Source organism: Passer domesticus, chromosome 1 (genome assembly GCF_036417665.1).
Source record: "Passer domesticus isolate bPasDom1 chromosome 1, bPasDom1.hap1, whole genome shotgun sequence".
NCBI classification, from domain to species: domain Eukaryota; kingdom Metazoa; phylum Chordata; class Aves; order Passeriformes; family Passeridae; genus Passer; species Passer domesticus.
In genome coordinates, this window is record NC_087474.1 from 38,923,900 (window position 1) to 38,942,827 (window position 18,928).

The following is an 18,928-nucleotide window of genomic DNA, read 5'->3' on the forward strand; positions in this document are numbered from 1 at the left end:
ATGGTTTGCATGGGAGTTCTAACCAGCCAAGGACTATTAAACAGGGTGCTCTCTGAAAAGGCATTTTTCATTGCTTTAAAATGAACAACAGAAGGTACCCATCTTTCTAATAAAGCCACAGACCATATTTTCATGCACCTTAATCTGTACACTATCATCCAGTAGCAAAAATACATGTTCAAGGAAAGACAATTTATTTGAGACAATAATTTTAAGCAAAATTGAAGCATGTACAACAAAGAACTTGGGCTTTTGGCTTTCACACTGACTTCTGGAAGACAGACAATTATCTAGCCTTGCATAAAGTCTACCCATAAAAATTCTGCTGCTATGATTTTATTGTAAGGCAAATTTGAACATGCAGAGTAAACCTACACCAGCCATACTTCTTGTGATGCAGCCCCAGCAGTTCTGACCAGCCCTAGAACTCTAAAGCTGGCATCAATAAATCAAAGTCATTGCCCTAGACACAAAGTCTCGTCCTGAACCCTCTGCCTGAACTTGAAACAGCTTTAAAAAATGTCCTTACAAGCATAATTGATACCATTAAGAGATAAAAAAAATAAAATACCAAGCCAAATGCACAGTGAACTGAACATTAAGACAAATACATAAAATATATCCTCTAGACTGGAGATCTAAGCAAAAGACCTTCCAGCAATATGAATCAAATATGCTACACCCAGTGGGCTACAAGAACTTTATCCTAACATTTTTAATTCAGGATTTCACAGCTAGCAGGGAATTTTTAAATGCTGAAAACAATGCAAGAATTATTCTAGTAAATGGCAATTGTATCTGGCAACCAAATTAATTTTCTACACATATGAGATAAGGAGGAAAAAGAGAAAGTAAAGCAAATTGCATTATGTTTCTTATTATTTAGAAACCAAGCCTCCAGAACAAGTATTTCTTTCCAATAGTATCAAATTTGTAGAGAAAACACCTACACAGAATCCAATACTTCCTTTTACTGTGGCATATAAAATATGAACAACACAGCTAACAACCCTGGGGATGTGTTATGATATCAAATAAATTTCTGCAATCAGATATCTTAATTACATATGCATTTATACAACTTTAAATGTTCAGCTGGGTTTTTCTGGGAAGGAAGAACATCTTTACGTGGTAGCTTTTGGCAATCAAACACAGCTTTCATCCAAACACAGCTTTCATCATTCTGTAATTCCAAAAGACTGTTCCACCTCAAACTGATACAGAAGAGACTTTGAAAAAATAAATATGAGATACATGAGAAAGAACAATTAAAAGCAGTTTTATTAGAACTGGCTCACCTACTCCCAAAAGCAACACGTAAAGAAATATTCAAATAGGAAAAAATTTAACATACTTGTCCTCTAGGAACTGCTCATGTTTCTAACAATAAAGTTCTTTTTTCCAGTGTTACTTCACTTAAGTCTGGGCACACACAAAGAAATCAACCTATCCACCAAATAATTTGTATTTATTCTCACATTTCTTCACAGAACTGACTCTACAGAAGAAAATCAAATGCCTGTAAACCAGGTTGGAGAAGTATCATCAGCAGCAAGTTGCAAAAATTTCCCCTGTAGAAAACAAACAGAATCAAACTGGCTTCTACTGCACTCTAACCGTAATCAAATGAGATTGTATCTGAATGACAATAAGACACTCAACTTTGGCAGAAAATGGTACCCTTTTAATTGACATCTGAATACACTTTGATATTTGGGGCAGCACAACATCATAGCTTTTGGTTATCTTAACATCAATTTCAGAGCTTTTGTCTGAGATGTATTTTCTTTAAATAGAAGTAGTAATTTCATATCTGATTTTAACAACATTTTACACACTTAAAAACTGAAGTTTCCAAAAGGACCTGACTTTTCAATTTGCAACACTTTTATCATTGGTTATCAAAATCAACACTAGCAAAAGCATTGTTTTGTGGGGTTTTGGTGGTTTTTTTAAGCATATAAAGGAGAATATTCAAGCACAATGAGACAAATAAATTGCTGTTTTAAAATACTTCTAACCAGGCCAACTGTCCATTAAAAGCTTTTGATGCTGTCTGAGGGCCCTGTGCATTGACAGGAACTCAAAGAAAGTCTAAGATGCCCTTTTCTCACTGGAACAGAACAACTGTGCCAAAAGGAAGCTCTTGCACTAAAGAAAAACTGAACTGTAGTTCACTTTAGAATTACGACATCCATACCAGGACACTAGGGGGAACCTGAAAGCAGTCCACTTCAAAAATCTCTTGCAGACTCTGCTCCTGACGCTGACTCCAAATTTTCATTCATGAACAAGTGATTTAGATACAAGGGAAGAGAATCTTTTGCAGACAACTGACGTCATAATGCTTAAACATTTGAAATGTAGTCATACATTGGGAAAAAACCATGGCATTCTGACAGCCTCAGACAGGAAGCTATTGTACAGCAGTACAGAGACCATCCTTCATTCTCTCCATTCTTGCAGTTCTTCCAGTCTTTTTTATTGAAGAAAATTATGAAGCTCCGTACTCAAATACCAAGAAAATTATGTTAAAATTGTTAACTATTAAAAAGCAGCTGAAAAGGCTGCAATGCTTCTTTACCCTTATTGTTTAGGAAATGAAATAAAGCAGCCTGAAGAAGTTTGCTCTACATATTTGAAGCTTGTTTCTACTTTTGACTCATTCCATAATGGATGCAACTTTTGGATTTTCGGTAACACATGCTAAAATGTAATTTGCAACTTACACACATTCATAAACATGCCTGTTCTCCTAAACAGAAGCACCCTGGGCACACTGCACAACAGGGAACTACACCACAGTTCAGACTTTTGGAACCACTGTGTCAGCAGGTTTCACTTCTACTCACTTTGAATATGCAAGATGACAAGATAACCCCACATTTCTAAAAGTCCTTTTAGAAGCATTAGGAGACAGAGATAGGCATGCAGTTTTGAGAGATGTCATCAGCCACATTCACATTCACAGGCTAGCACTTTATAAGGAGGATGGAAGAAAAGGGTGATAGAAGAGCATTCACTAAGGATTTCCTAAAATTACCCATTTTCTTTTTTTTTTTAAATATTTTTTTACCTATGTGTACTTATTGATACTTTAAAGCAATATTACATTCCATAACTAAGCTTTTCCAAAAACTCCCATATTCCTTCAGTTAACCATTCACGTATTTTCCAGGTGTTACAAACTAACTTGACTGAATTCTTTTCTACTAATGTTACCAATAGAACTGCCAATGCATATTAATGAAGCACAAACACTTGCAGTTGGACTCGAAGACCTTAAAGGTGTTTTCCAACCTAAATGAGTCTATGATTTCTATTATTCTAAAGGAGAGACATCAGTGCTTACACTACTGAAGTGGAACATCCTGAATATTTTGTATTAATTCTGAAGTATCAACTGAAACACAATCTTTCCAACACTAACCTCTTCACCAAGATTTTACGAACAAACAGCAATAAAGCCACAAAAAATCCTCAGTTTCAGTTGTTTTTATGGGAAGTTTATGAAACCACAGAGGAAAATTTTAACTTTTGTAAATTAGGAATCCACTGAAGGGGCCACTGACAAAAGGGTATTAGTAATACATGATCCAAGAAGGCATGGATGTAACTCATCCACACTACACTGTCTTGACAATCAGGCACCATCTCTTTGCAAAGTGAGCAGGTCTTGAATTACAGGCATTCTCTATTACAGTAACAGAGATGCACAAAAGAAGTCACTAAGTATTTAAAACCAGAAATCTCACATAGCCCTCAGCTGCCAAGGAAAACAAATTGCTCAATCCTCAGCTTCTCTGTAGTGCTGTAGGTGTAAGCTATGGCCATAATACATAAAGGATCAAAAGATGATTGCTCTCAGTGAGAGTCACAGAATACCATAACAGGAACAGATCCAATTATCCAGTTTAAACCAGGTGACTCCAGCTGTTTCATTACATCTAGACTCTGAACAACTTTGATACAAACCACTCTTCTCATTAATAAGACTTCTGTCAAACTAACTGCTACAAGTAAGTTGAACACATTAACTTCCATAATTAGTAGAGTTCACTTAACAAAGATCAGATTTCTAATCACCCATCAACTGCACCAAGAGCTCTCCTTCTTTTACATGGGCTCAATTAGAGTGTTTTTGCTTCATTTGTAACCAACAATTTTCAGGTTTGGATCGTCTGTGATTTGGACTGATATAGGATTACTGACCTTTTTTGTCATATAGAAAATAAAGCATGTAACTTGTTTTGAAACCTTTTGTCCCCACCAGATGTGTAAAATTAGGAGATCACTGCTCATGCCTGTCCCAGAGCATGATCACTATGGAGAAACAGGGTTATATTTATAGGTTCTTCAATTTCTGGTACTTCTAACAAAGCTGCCTTCTCAGAGCCTAGGGGGTTTAGAAACACTTTCTTCACTAATATGAACAGCACATGGCAGAGAAAACCAACAAAACAATGTAGTCACATACAGGGCACATTTACATTTCAGCTTTTATTACTATCTGCCTAGAATTAATACACTGGAAAGCTGCTGTGGGTCTCTGCCTAGAACATACTTCACTTGGAGCTTAGCAACTCATGCCAAAGTTGAGAGATAGTAGCACAGTAACACGAGAAAGGGCAATGTTACTACTTAAAAGGAAGTCAGTTTCCAGTTATACATGAAGCAGTATACCAAACAGAAAAGGCTGTTGAGTTGCAAATGCCTCCTTCCCACTTTAACGGAGAAGCACTGGTCTACAGCCACCAAGAAAACTCCTCTCATGCTGCACTAAAAGTCACCATCAATCCTGCAGGTATGTAAAGTAAGCACATCAATTTTTCAGTCACAAAGCACATTTTTTTTCCAGAAAAAATCCTGTGGGAATCCTTCAACATCACAGACTCACTGCTCACACAGGACATTCGGTGACAATTCAGTTCCTTCAAGGCTGTCTGTCAATACAGAATCAATGAAGTTGGAAAAAACCTCCAAGTTTATAGAGACCAACCAACCTTTGACCAATCATAAACAGATAAGGTTAAGGATAGAAGCCAGGCAAACCTCACTCTAACAATAAAAAACACTGGATACCAAATAATAAGCCACAATAACGGGGGAAAGGGAGAACTATAGACTTTTCAAAGGCTAAAATGTGTCTCTCCTGCTTGCTGTTACACATTAATTTTCAATGGAACTCTCAAGAATTACCTTGACCACAGAACCTACAGAAGGACACCACCAAATTCTGCTTTGCCCCATTTCACCTCTCACAATAAGCCACTTTCTTGACCATTACCTTATCTTAATGATTCCTATGTAAGCAAAAAGACATTGAAAGCAGTTCCCAGATTCTTCTCCTCTTTTCAATCCAATACTTGGCTCCAGGAATACCACTGGACTTTAAAATGTTTATTAAGGATTTGTTATGTTAGATTTGTACTGAAGTATTTTGATGTAGAGCTCTACACTGGAGACAAGTTCTCCAAATTAAGGTCATGTCCATTCTTTTCTCTAACAATACATAACTTCTTCCATTTAAATTTAGTACACCGTAAAGATAAATATATACACACACAATCAATCTGTTCACCACCAAAAAGCCATTGTTCAGCTTTCATTAAATTGTACAGCATATTGTATACATTCATGGTACTTGGATTTTTTTAAGCAACCCTCAAGACAGGAAGGAAATTTTTTTTCTATCTTCACCCAAGAGCCTGTTTTATACCATAGTACAGCTGAAGCTGTACTATGGTTCTCCATATCATAAAGTGGCCATAATACATAAATCTGTTTACAGTCTTCCTTGCAATTGATCTTCTGATCAGCAGTAATGCAAGCCACAAGACAGAAGCGAACATGCCATCTTGGAGGGAGTATTTCTTTACTCTTCACTAGAAATTGGATACAAATACAGGTTCCCTTTCTGTCACTTCCAGAAGTACTCGGCTCCCCAGCCACAGCCCCCTTGGGCTCTCAACAGCTTTCACAGCACCTGACACCTCTACTGCCACTGCCCATGCCTATGCCCAGCCCTTGCCACCTCTGCAGACTCTAAAACAAACTTAAACCTCTGTTTGGAAATACTGCCACCATTCTCTAGAAGCCATTTCTGAAAACAGATACACATTTTCCTGCGTCCCTGGTGCTCTCAGTGCCACCAAATTTGTCTTCTGGCTACAACCTCCCCCAGCACCTGGAAGTGGACACTTGTAACATTACTCAGAATATGCACCAGCAGCAATTTCAACTCAAGAGTATTCCGCAGCAATCTCTTAGGGAAACAAGACTACAACTTTAGCTGTTTGAAAAGTTATTATTTAAGCAATGGTCATCAGGCATTACACATTTCTTCCAACAACAGCCAAAGACAAAATATGCCTTTTTTCAGAAAGCTGAAGTTAATTATTTGTTAATACATAAACCCCAAACAGTTTTCAAAGTGAGACCTATTCTTCCACCCCTCCCCCAGAGAAACCCAGCTATAGAGTTAATATATGTGGACTGGGAAGTAGACCTGGTTTGAGGACTACTGTTTTCACATGCAAATGCTCAATTTCACATTGCCTCCAGGATCCGGAAGATTATAATCATCAGCCTGGGCTACCATAAATGCAAATACAGAAAATATCCAGTCATACACCAAATCACTGAATGTGACAGGGAGAAATCCATTATCCTATTTAATAAAGTAGCGTATTTGAAGTTATTTCTGTAGTAGGACTAGCTAAAATCACATATACCAAACGACTTACTGTAAGTTGTCCCCTTCACTGATGAGAAAAGCACACTGAACTTTCATGTTTGCCTGGCTTTTCAAAACCTTCTGTCAATGCAAAGCACAGAATACAAGTAGTAGGTATATTCTTTGACCTTGAGCATATCAAATTTCTTCAGATCCCTATTTATATTTTGTCCTTCATTTAGATCTTTATAGCAAAGGCAACTTACTCATGCTCAAGAATTAAAGCCTCACACTAACATTATTTGGCTTCACTCAACAGAATTTGGCTTCTTCCTCAACTATAAGCAAACAGGCTACCTACCAAGCCTGCACTATGCAAAAGGTATAAAGAATTGGAATTTATTTGTGTCCATAAATGGACTAACTTCACTACATTTAATCACATCAAACAAAACGTTGTTTGACAAATAAGGTTTCCTATCATGTCAAAATAATTTGGTGGACAGCTGTTTCATTTAAAAAGTTAGCATCCTTGCCCTATTTATTTTTTCTCTAGCCTGGTGATAAGGTTTTTTAACCTTTTTGTGTGTGTCCTGCTGTAAAGTCTCAAATCTATAATTTTACTTAAGTTAAAAGTAAATCTTCATTCAATTGACTTTCAGGAAAAATACTCTCAACTTCTCAATAAACTTATTTTCTTCAGCTAAAGCTCTACCTAAAGCATCTGTGTATAAAAACAAGGCTGAAAAATGTTTATTCTTACAACACACAGAACCATGTACATTTACATATTTCAGTAAAAGCAGTCAAAGTTGATCTAGCAAAATACACTGCACAATATGCTGAAAAAAGCCCTCTGGTTATGTTTCTAAAACATGCAAAGCAATTGCAAGCATTTCATATAGCAACAGCAGTTAAGGCAGGTAATGGATGATGCCAACAAGAAAAAAAAGTTGTTTTTTTCTGACATATATCAGCAGTTTGAAAAACTCAAGGATTTGCACAAAAATCAGTTACAATAGCTTTAATCAAAGTGCTTGTAACTACAATCTAAAATTAAAGCTGGTTTTGTAAACTTAATTTATAAGTAGAATCATTATGTATCTGCAATTCAAATTAAAATATTAATTATAAGTATCTGCTTTAATAATTTCCATTTTGATATCTCTCAATCGCACACAAGCACAGCAAAGTTAATAAAAAAAAAAAACAAGCTGAAAAAGGAAAGGATCCCTGCTACTCTTGGGTTTTATCACTTCCTTAAATGAGTCATAACAATCATCAGATGCTATCTGTTTGTTTTTATATAAACAGTTTTAAAATTCATGGCTGGTAGGGTGTAGCCATTTGACAAAGAAAAAAGAAGAATTTACCACTAACAGGAACACCAACTGTGGCTATTCAGTAAGAAGTTTCTCATTTCCTTTTTCGTACACAAAGTCTGTTTGGAAATATGTTTGACATGTTAAAGAAATGCATGAGCTTACATAATAGTATATCTTCACAATAGTGCTGTACAAGCCAAAGGAAAAAAAATCCGAAAATCAGTAGCCTAAAACAAGCAGTAAGTTTAAATACAATCTTTCCAATACCTTTTTTTTTCTTTAATAGAAACAAAGAAGCAATAAATCTGGCTGTAGTCTAAATAATCCTACCTTGTTGCTTAGAATGCTAAAGAGTTTGCAATCAGTCCTTTGACTTCACAACTTAGTCAGAGAACAGCATACCTTCTTTTAAACATTGTGCTGAGCAACCAGAAAAGAAGATCCTCTACTTTTGCACTCACCCTTGTAAGCACCAGTAGCATTATTCAGTTAAAATCCCTCTATAAAAGAGACAGAAATTAAGAAATTCCTAGAACATAGACTGAAACCACAGTGTTTCCACCTATAACAAACTAAGTTTACAGATACTACAAACAAAAAGGAAAAAAAACAGGTTTTTCAAAAACTGAAGCATCCCCAGTATGGTAGAACTGTCTCTGCTCTACATAATGAGGTATTCATTAAATGCTGTTAAATATTTCCAGGTAAGGGAAACAGATACCTATTATTACAGGCACATGATCTGGCAAAACATGAATATGAAAATGTGTTGTGCTTGGTCCCTCCAAGCTGAGAAGCCAAGAAGTTATGCAACATCAGCCAATGCAACAGCACCAGCCAACAAAAAAACTTTAATGATTATTGTTACTGAATATTTGCCTTGTAGAAATAGCAGTCATTACAAGTTTACAGTACTGAAGTTGTTAAAGTAATATTGACATGACATGCCCATCAGAAACCAGCTGCAGGTAGAGCAAACCATTCACATGAACAAACGTATTTTAAATGTATATTGTGAACAGAACTGGATGGCAGCGTAATGGTTTCACAATATAAACCTGGGCGCAGCACATTGATCTGCCAGGGCTCAGGCAACACATGGCACAGCAGCTCACAGCCGAAGTTACAAAAGGCCCAAAATACCTTTCAAGTTACAAGGTAAAATCTCACACACACCAAAGAGATACCAAACAGGTACATCAGAGATCCCAATTCCAAGAACTGCACAGGGAGGATGTCCCCATCCAGATGCTGCTCCTGCCAGAAGCCTGTGCTGCTCCTCCCTGGCTCACTGCTGTGAATCGCAGTGGCCTCCCTCACCCTATGGGAGGTGTGCTGTCTTTGAGCTGCTCAGCAGGCCAGGTGAAAGAGCTGCAGGAGATCAACATATGGCACAACAGGGAAGATAAGATAAGAGGAGGTCCTGGGAGGTCTGCTGTTTGCCAAACAACGAATAAATCAGGCTCATCCAACCTTCAAACTACTGGACTTTCCTGCTTATCCATACGGACACCAGTGACACCTCCAAAATGCAACCACTGAGCAAATCAAAAGTGACTACTGTGGGCAAGGAAGCCCATGCAGTGTTTCTCAGTCTCTCCAGTGAGAAGCCAAAAAGGGCAGATTAGACGCTTCCAGAGGGTCAGTGCATGGCTGTTAGGAGAACTTTTATGCTATGACTACAGAAACCTCTTCTGTGGCAAGAATGTATTTGTCACCAGGCACAATAAGTCTGTGAGTATGGCTTTAAACTAGGCATGGTGGAGAAGGTTGTCACTCTGAGGAGAAGTGAAGATGTGGGAACACAAGTCTGGAGGCTCACACACTTCCCTCATGGAAGTGGCCTGTCTGTGAGCCCATCTCAAGTGCTTTTACACAGCACGGGAAGTAACAGGATTCAGCCCATGCACCACTGCAGAGCTAGAACCTCATGGGAATTAGAGAGGGATGGTGGGACAGCTCACATGGTTGAGGTACTACAATGAAGGTCAGAGACTCTTTAGGAAAAACAGCCTGCAAAGGTAAGGAACATGGGTTTCAATCTATGCAAAAGTATGGCTGCAACACACCCTGCTTTGCTTGGAATGAGTGACAAGGCGTTGAAGACCCCATCAGTAAGGAACAGAGAACAGTCCAGCATGGGCAACTTAGTATTAAGTGCCTGCTACAGACCTGATTAAGAAGGGGCCGTAGCAAAAGCCTTCACTTGAAAGCTTAAGGAAACATCAATTCTGCAGACACTCCAGGGCCTAAAACAACTAGTATCTTCTGGTAGAGCATAGGCACACACAAGCACTCCAGGAATTTTCTTGAATTTGTTGAAAATTACTTCTTGGTGCAAGTCATCAATGACCCAACTACTGAATATGCTCTGCTGGACCTGTTGCTCACAAACAAGGAAGAAGCACACAGAGATGTGAAAGCCAAGAGCAGCCCTGGCTACAGCAATCATGGAATCATGGAGTTTAAAGTCCTGGGAGAGGAAGACAAATACTACAGCATACAGTGCACAACCCAGTATATAGTTACAACATGGCATTTCAGGCGAGCAGATTTCACCTTGTTCACAGATCTGCTTGTAGAATCTCACAGAAGACCACAATGGAGGGTGAAGGCAAAGCCTGAGCACTGGCTGACCTTTAAGGACAACGTCCTCAAAGCACAACATGCAGGAATTCAAGCAGGCCTGACAAAGGACGAGTGTGAAAGAAAAGGGAACCTGTGGCTGAGCTCAAATGCAAAACAGAATAAATGAAAGGTGGAAGCAGGAGTGGGAGGAATACACAGACATGATCTAACTGTGCAGAGGTGGAGTTAGATAAACCAGAGCTCTGCAGTGGTTGAAAGTAATAATGGAGGCGAAGGGCACTACGAAAGGGAAAAAACACATTTCTAATTTTTTCATCCAGAAGTGAAGTTATACAGCAGAAACAGAAAATAAATCTTTGTACAACAAGGTGTTATTCACACCAGCATCTGCTAGCCATCCTTTACTTAAAAAAGAGAAAATCTGATGAATTAGGGCTTCTAGATGCAAACTGGAAATCTGATCAATTAGCAATAAATGTGATTTACTACCTGTATTAGTTACTCATAACCCTATTTAAGAGAAAGAAATCACACATGCTTCCACTTAGCATGATTTTTGAGATCCAGGACACAGCAGCCTGAAACTCTTGACATAGCAACACCATCTTTGCACTGAGAAGCAGTCACAGTTGAGAAATGGACACCAAACAAGACTCTATTACAACAGCTCTGTGAACAGATTTCCTTTAACTTCTTTCTCTTCTTTGATAACAAAGACACATGCAAAGCAGGCTGATTAGAGATTCTCTAGTCTTCTGATTATAATATGCTAGTGAAACAATCAGTGTGTTCACAGTGTTCAGAGGCAGCATTTTTTGTGGAAGCAAATTCTTACCTTTTTCTAGTAAGGAATTACTGGCATCACTACCCCTGCCATAACCTAGGTATTCACAATAACTTAGCTGCCTTTTTCTTCATCTCAAAATAGATCCCAGTCAAGAAATAGCCAGCATATATTTAGTAGACATTAGTCATGGAAAATGAAAAGGAATCAGCCTAGTGTAAAAATGAGTAAGGGAAAAAAGAAATCTTCACGTTACATTTTAGGGAAGCACAGCTCTTTAGATAGTATTTCCACATACACACTCTAAATACACGCCCCTGTATTAAAAACATAATAACTGAAAAAACAGACAGGTTTTCATACAAGTCCTCAGTTCACCCCACCTGCAAGCAGATCCCAGCTACCAGACCCTCAGAACTATAGCTGCACTGTAAAAGCAACAGTAGCAGAGGGCAGAGTAGGTCAAACAGCACAATCCCAACATACAGGGGATGCTTTTCTGTAATTCCCACTTCCTCTCCACAGTTTCCACCCACATGCCTCATTCACAGGAAGCTCCAGTTTGTTTGAGGCAGACTGCAGACATTCTGTTAAACTGGAGCAACAGTTTGACAACAGGTGACCAATCCAGAAGCATCTACTTAAGTTTAAAAAAACCTTCAAGCCTGTGTTCAAGTTTAAAATTGTTCTGGTATTTCAGGATACTATCTTAGCACTACTGCCAAGAATGTAAGTCTAGATGCCTTACAGCACAACTACATCATATGAAAAATAGCAGTACTCATTCTGTAAAAAATGTAGAAAATTTAAACTTCCGATTAGTTTGAATAAGAAAAAAATCCAACCAACCAACAACTACAAAAACGCTGAGCCACAAGAAATCTCAAAATCTCTCACAGTAGGATTCTGGGAAAGAAGATGACTCACCTACACCTCACACACAACGTATCATGTAGTGATAGTTCAAATGAAGACTTGAATAAGGTTCTACTCTTCAAGCTGGCAACATGTTAATCTAAACTCATCTTCAAAGCAGAAGAGGGGGGGAAGTGAAGGTCCGGGTGGTACATTACCAAGGATATAATGCAGGGGCAGAGTCAAACTCAGAACAAACTTTTAGAAAAGAGGATCTTACATCTTCTGAAGTAAGATATAAGATAATACAATGAGTACAGCACTGGGAATGCTTCTGCTAAAATGGGACTTGCTAGAATTAATAAGCCAGGGGTATGTCAAGGTTATGAAGCACTCCAGCACTGCTGAACCAAGACAACTGACGCCAGTATATCCAAACAGGACAACCATTTCATTACATGGATTTGAGTCATTTTAGTTTAAGGGACTGGAGACAGAAAAACAAAAGCTCAAAAAGCTCAAAAAACTTAGAGCTAGCAGCCTTTCCTGGGCAGAAGTCACAGGAGCATCCAGACTGCCAGATATCTAACAATACTATGGATCAATACTCCAAAAAGCCACTTTAGGCAACACAAGGTGTACAAAGGCTACACAGCTCTACTCATGTGACGCTGGACAATTTACAGAGACAACTGTAATTCCCACAAAGAACAAGAATTCACTTTTTTCTCCTCATTTATGAAAATGGAATAGCCTTCCTGCTGTACAGTCCTGGCACTGTTCCTGGAAGAATAATACATTTCATCTTCTCTGTAGGTAAAGAAATAAATAAAAAATTGTAAGCCATCCTCTAAAGACAAAATTACTGAAAACACTTTACGAAACAAAGTTTTCCCAACTTAGGTAAATAGGCTGATACATAACTGAAATGGCTCCACCTACTGGTTAAAATGTACATTTCATAAGTTATGACACTAGTGTAGAGAATTTAATTCCCAGTGAAACAAGGAACTCTGAGGTGCCATACCCAAACACGAGACTCTTAGATAATCTCTTCTAATAGCTGTTGAGATATGCCAGCAAGGTAGATTTGAGATTTGGGCCATTTCAAACACATACTGGTCTTTTTTAAAAATAATTTAATACTTTCATCTACTGGTAATTTTGCAAATATTAATTTAGAAATGCAAAGATTTAGGAATATTGCAAGATGGTCTGTAAAATAATCAAAATTCTCATTTTACCATTCAGACATTTTCTGATCTACACAGCTAAGTAATAGTTGGTGCTCATCTCTGTGTCCTTCCTTACAAAACAGTCAGTTGAATTTCAGTATTCATAGCACTATTTCAAAACATTAGCTGGACATCTATCTTCATTTTAGCAAAAAAAAAAAAAAAAAAAATCTGATGTGTTCCTAAACTTTATCATTCCAGAATGTGCTATACCAAAATCATGACAATATTCATTGGAGACCTTCTCTAGCTGAGTTTGAGTATACTCAAAGTATATTTATACTCTTTTTTTTATCTAACAATAGTTATAGAGAAGTTCTGTTTACTAAGTATTACTACTGCTTCAAGGTCCTGTGCAGCAGATACCTTTGTGTAATGGGCATCAATATTCAAACACAATGTATTTGGTAACATGTCAAAAGTCACCTGCAGAGGCAGATAAATGACATGGATATAAACCAACAACTACTCTTGGTGCACCCCCAGCTTATTCTGGAGAGAAAATAGAACTACTACAATGAAGCATAATGAAAGTACTCAAATAACACAACAAGTTTTTGACAGCCATGGTAACTTTTCAAGAACTCTGAAGGACTGCCAGACATACACTTAAAAGCTTACAGAGGGCCCCAGCACAGTCCAAGCCACACGAGGTACACACCGTACCCAAACAGTACAAGAGAGAAAAGCAGCCTGTCTCTCCAAAGTCATGGCTTCGAGTCTGCAAGGCTGGCAAGTCAGTTCAATTCTCTCTGATCAGGGCTCTTTAGCTAGGGCACTGCCACACAGCTATAACTGTACTGCTTGAACTTGTGCAGAGCATTTGTTCAGCCAGATGCCACAAACTTGTGGGGGAGGAGAGTTTCCTGCACAGCCCTCAATTATGCAGTACAAACATACCCTCAGTTACCCTTGTCCAGCCATAAAGGCAAAGCACCAGTCTGAGCTCACTGTGTTAGCAGGAAAAAAAATTTGTATGCAGAGACCTGTCGTTGGACTTCACATCACAGAAGTCCCATGTTGAATAAGATGACAGCAGAGGACAGTGACTGCAACCCACCTGATAATGTGCAAGCACATCTGTTAAAAAAAATTTAAAAAGCTGTAGCCAACCACATAGCCACTTCAGAAAAAGCACTGTGACACTAATGCCCTCTTCAGTGAGATAAGGCAGACCACAGTACTTCACTGGCTTGATTAGGAAAGCCAGAAGGAGATCCCTGGAAACATGCCCTTCTCCAACAGAGCCACTTTCAGTTCTATCATCATCTACAGTGGAATTAATGATAAAAACAGATGTGTTTCAGTGAAAGAAGACACAAACAAACCCATTACTTAACTATACTGCATGGTCTACAATCTTGTGAATATCTTCATACACATGAAGTAGTATCAAAACTAAAAGAAAAAAGTATCCATCTACTTTAAGAAAACAAAGTATTTTGAAAATATTCCCTGCAAAACATCTAGAGACAGAACTGCACTACACATTCCTTTAAATGCTACTTACAGCTGCTGCAAAGAAGCCCACCAGTTACAGTAATGAACACCATAATGACAAAAGCTAGAGCTAGGATCACTCATGTGTAGTATCAAGCATCTTTAATATCATAACTGTAACTGTCAAACTCACCACTGTATAGAAAACAAACTACCACGTCCCAACCCTGTTTTGAAAAACCCAACAAGAATTACCATAAGTAGCTGTTGAGGGAAGAGGAAAAACAAGACAAGCATACAACTCCTCCTCCTTACACTCACAACCTCCAGCTGTTTTCAAATCAGATTTCCTGGGGCTGTTGCTCATCCATTTGCTAACCTCAATGTATCTGTCTTCCAATGTTTGTCCAAACTCCCCTTAAGTTCACACTGTATACATTGTATAGCAAATATACCTGTGAATCCCTAAACCGAGTTTCTTTTGTTTGTTTTGAACGGAGCACCTAAGTCTGATTTCACTGTGTGCCTCCTCTTCCATGTTCATCTCCTTTATCCACAGGAGTTTTATAGTCTTACCATATCACTGTTCCATCATCTCTACTAGAATAGTGATGCTAGGCTGACAAGTCCTAGACTGTTGAATCCTTTATGATCTTTGAACTAAACTCATATCCTCTTGTTATTCAGTGAACATTTTCCAATAATAATGCATCTTTTATAAAATGGGGGGCAGAACATCTAAGAGTATGTAAGGTATGAAAGCACCATGGATTTATGCAGTTATGTACCTTTTTCCTATTGTATTTTCTAGCCATACCAGATGCTCTGATCAGCAGATGCTCTCTGGTTGCAATAACTATCAGGCATTTGTTGCACCTCGCCCTTCCAACTTTCAAGTACATATTGCTACCAATCAGGTTCTTCAAAACACCAAAGTTCTAAACATTTATTCATTCTCCTCTGTAAAATTGGACCTAAAGTATAAAACAAGCAACAAAGTTAAAGGAATTTTTTTGTATTTTTCATTAACTAAATGTGAGGGGGAGGGGGCAGCATGTGACTGATACAAGTGCTCCTCCACAAGAGAGCCACTAGATCTTAATTCATTACATAGCTAATATTCTATGAACACAGAAACAGCACAGGAGGGAGGAAAAAAAAAAGGAATTTTTAGGGACTCCTCTGTTTGATTACACTTCTGTACTTTTAGACCACAGCAATGAAGCTCTCAAATTTGATCTACACTTTTTTACAAAGCCCTTCCATCTCATTGAGATGTTTATTTCTGAAAGTTATGCACATATAAGCAGTTCCAGCAGTTTCTCTGCAAGCAGAAAGGTAGCCTGTACTGTCAAGAAACACAGGATTAGAAAGATTATGTCAAGCTCTATTGTCAAAAATAGTCATCTTTGGGATTAAGTAGCTCTCTTGTATATAAAATTACACCTCTTGCATATGAAACCCACAACAAATCCAATACTGCCATACTATGCAACTGCCCAAAGATCAGTATGTCCTGTCTTTCTGTAAGCCATTTAATTAATGTGTTTTCCCCAGAAATTCCTTTTTTCCAGTTCCTATCAACTCTTCCGCCCTCTCACTTTTCTAACCTGCCCTCTCACTTTTCTAACCATTTCAACTCAGCTGGAATTACTTCCCAAATACACTTTGGCACCAACGTCAGGTATTGCCATTGCAAGGAAACCAATCTGGACCGCTCCACTGAGCACCTCTGTTCAAAACAGCTACATCAAAAATGCAATAATACAGGAGGAGTTCATCCCAAAACAATTAACTTCTTTTACAGAACCTAAATGACTGCTGCCAGACCCAACAAATGTGCTCAGGGCACACTGTCTTTCATGACATCTGCAATACTCTTTTCATTTGGATTCACCTGAGATGGTAACCATTACTATCTTCAACTGCCACCCCACACTTGAAGCTCAAAGTTTTCCAACTCCTTCCACACAGTTTAGGATCTCTTTGCTATATATAGGAAGTATTCTCCTGCCAGTTAAGAAGAAATACCTCATACAGAGGGGAAAGGTAGTTTTAATATGAATTAAACCTATTAAGCAGTCTGCTCTTACACAGCATCTATCTCGAAGAAGTTAACATGAATTTGGAATATACCTTTTCTGCAGCAGTGACAAGATGGAGAAATGGTCTAGAACACATCTGCAAAACCTTTCAACGTGAGCACAAGCATTAACTTCTGAAACCAACATACAAATATTGTAACACATGCAAAATTCATGGCCCTTTGAACCACTAAGTTATCAACGCTCCTGTTATAACAAAGGAAAAACACACTGAACATACTGATGTCACAGGAAGCGAGCACTTCATTAGACTGCCAATTTTATCAAATGTGACTCAAGTCTCTCCTTGAAGAGTAACGGAAAGATTATGAAAACTCATGTGTTTTCAGTGTTATTTCTATGTCCATCACAGCATTCTTTGTGTTACAAACTACACATCCCTCCTCTTCAGGCACTGAAGACAAATCCCTGTGCGACACCTTTTTGGAAAAGGCCCTGAAGGAGAACATCAGAGTAAGAGCTCAGAGGCTCATTAACAAAATCCAGACCTTGAGTCATCTGAAGGGAGGGGAAATTACAAGCGTGGAACCACATGTATTTTTCAGCAGCACAGGAAGGCAACACATGCCTGCTTCACTGAGCCAGCCGGCCCGAGAAGGAAATGAACCCAGGCTCCGCAGTTCTCCCGTCTCCCCCTCACCAACACTTCCACTCCCCAGCACCAGAAGCCCGCCGGGGAAGCGTGCCCACCACCCGAGCCGACCCCGGCGCCGTGCAACACGAGGACAAGGGGAAGCTCGCCGCTTGCCATGTGTGCGCACTTCTCCCTCGCCCAGGAACTCGTCAGCCAGCGGGGCAGGGAGAAAGGCGAGGCCAGGGGCGGCCGCGCCGCCCACCGCCGCCGGCACAAGCCCTGCGGGGCTCTCACAAAGGAACGGGGGGGTGGACGGGGCAGCCGCGGCCGCCGAGCACACGGAGCCCGCGGCCGAACAAAAGGCTCCGGCCCCGCCGCCGCCCCCCGGGAATGGCAGGGCTGGGGGGGGGACACGGCCGCGCGCACGCGGCCGGCACGCGGGGACACCGGGCGAGAGCGGCCGGGACCCCCGGGAGAGGGTCCCGCCGCCCGGGGCTGGGGAGCCGCGGCAGGGGAGCAGCCCCGCCGGGCCCCGGCAGGAGGGCAGCGGCACGACCCTCGGGCAGGACGCGGGGCAGCGCTGCCCCGTGCGGCCCCTTTGTGCGCCCCCCACCGCACCGCACCGCACCGCACCCCCGTTACCGTGGTGAGCAACGGTCTCATCTGCTCGCCCGCCCGCTCCTCTTCCATCGCGGCCCCGCCGAGATCGCCCGGGAGACAGAGCGAGAGAAAAGGGCGCGGAGCGGCACACGAACGGCGAGCTGGAACCGGACGCGGGGGCTGCGCTGCCTGGCGGAGGCGGGCGGCGCCGGTGCCCTCAGGACGGGGCGGCCGCGACTGCTCCGCCGCACCGGGGGCTGAGCCCGGACCGCCTCGGCGGCGCGCCCGCTGCCCCCGCCCCGCGCCGCCGGCCGGGCCAATGGCAGGCAGCGCAGCGCGGCCGCGGCCCCGCCCCCGCCGCCCGCCGGGGCTGGAGCGGCGCGGGGGCGGGGGCGGCGCGCTCGGTCCCACGCGGAGCCGCGTGGCGGGCCCGGCTCCCAACGCTGCCGGGCCGGGAGCACCGCGGGACACAAGGGATCAGCTCCCGGCGGGACCCGCAGCCAGCGAGGGCAGCGAGCTCCCAGCGCTGCCGGTGACTACGTCTGCTTAACACTTGCCTTTCTTTTTTTTTTCCTTTTTTTTCTTTTTTTTTTTTTTCCTTATTCTTATTCTTTTTCCTTTTTTTTTTTTTTTCCTGACACCCTTCGCACTTCCCGGTAACTTCTGCCAGCCTTTTACCACGCAAGCCGAAATTTTCCATGCCAGGTGTCTGCCTCAGGCTGATTTCTTTTTTTTTCCTTCAGAA

At 40.7% G+C, this 18,928-nt stretch overlaps 1 protein-coding gene across 5 annotated transcripts in view; it reads right to left on the minus strand.

Annotated features, from left to right (window-relative positions):
• The window catches only part of SLC4A7 (solute carrier family 4 member 7), a 91,747-nt gene extending 73,282 nt beyond the window's left edge, over positions 1-18,465 (minus strand). For 3 of the 5 annotated variants that reach the window (XM_064414934.1, XM_064414928.1, XM_064414947.1), the window contains exon 1: positions 18,226-18,465. In XM_064414934.1, the coding sequence (XP_064271004.1) occupies positions 18,226-18,273 (48 nt within the window). In that variant the 5' untranslated portion in view covers positions 18,274-18,465. The remainder of the gene's footprint in view (positions 1-18,225) is intronic. The other 2 variants (XM_064414916.1, XM_064414931.1) reach the window with 2 other exon arrangements.
• Positions 18,466-18,928: the final 463 nt, after the last annotated feature.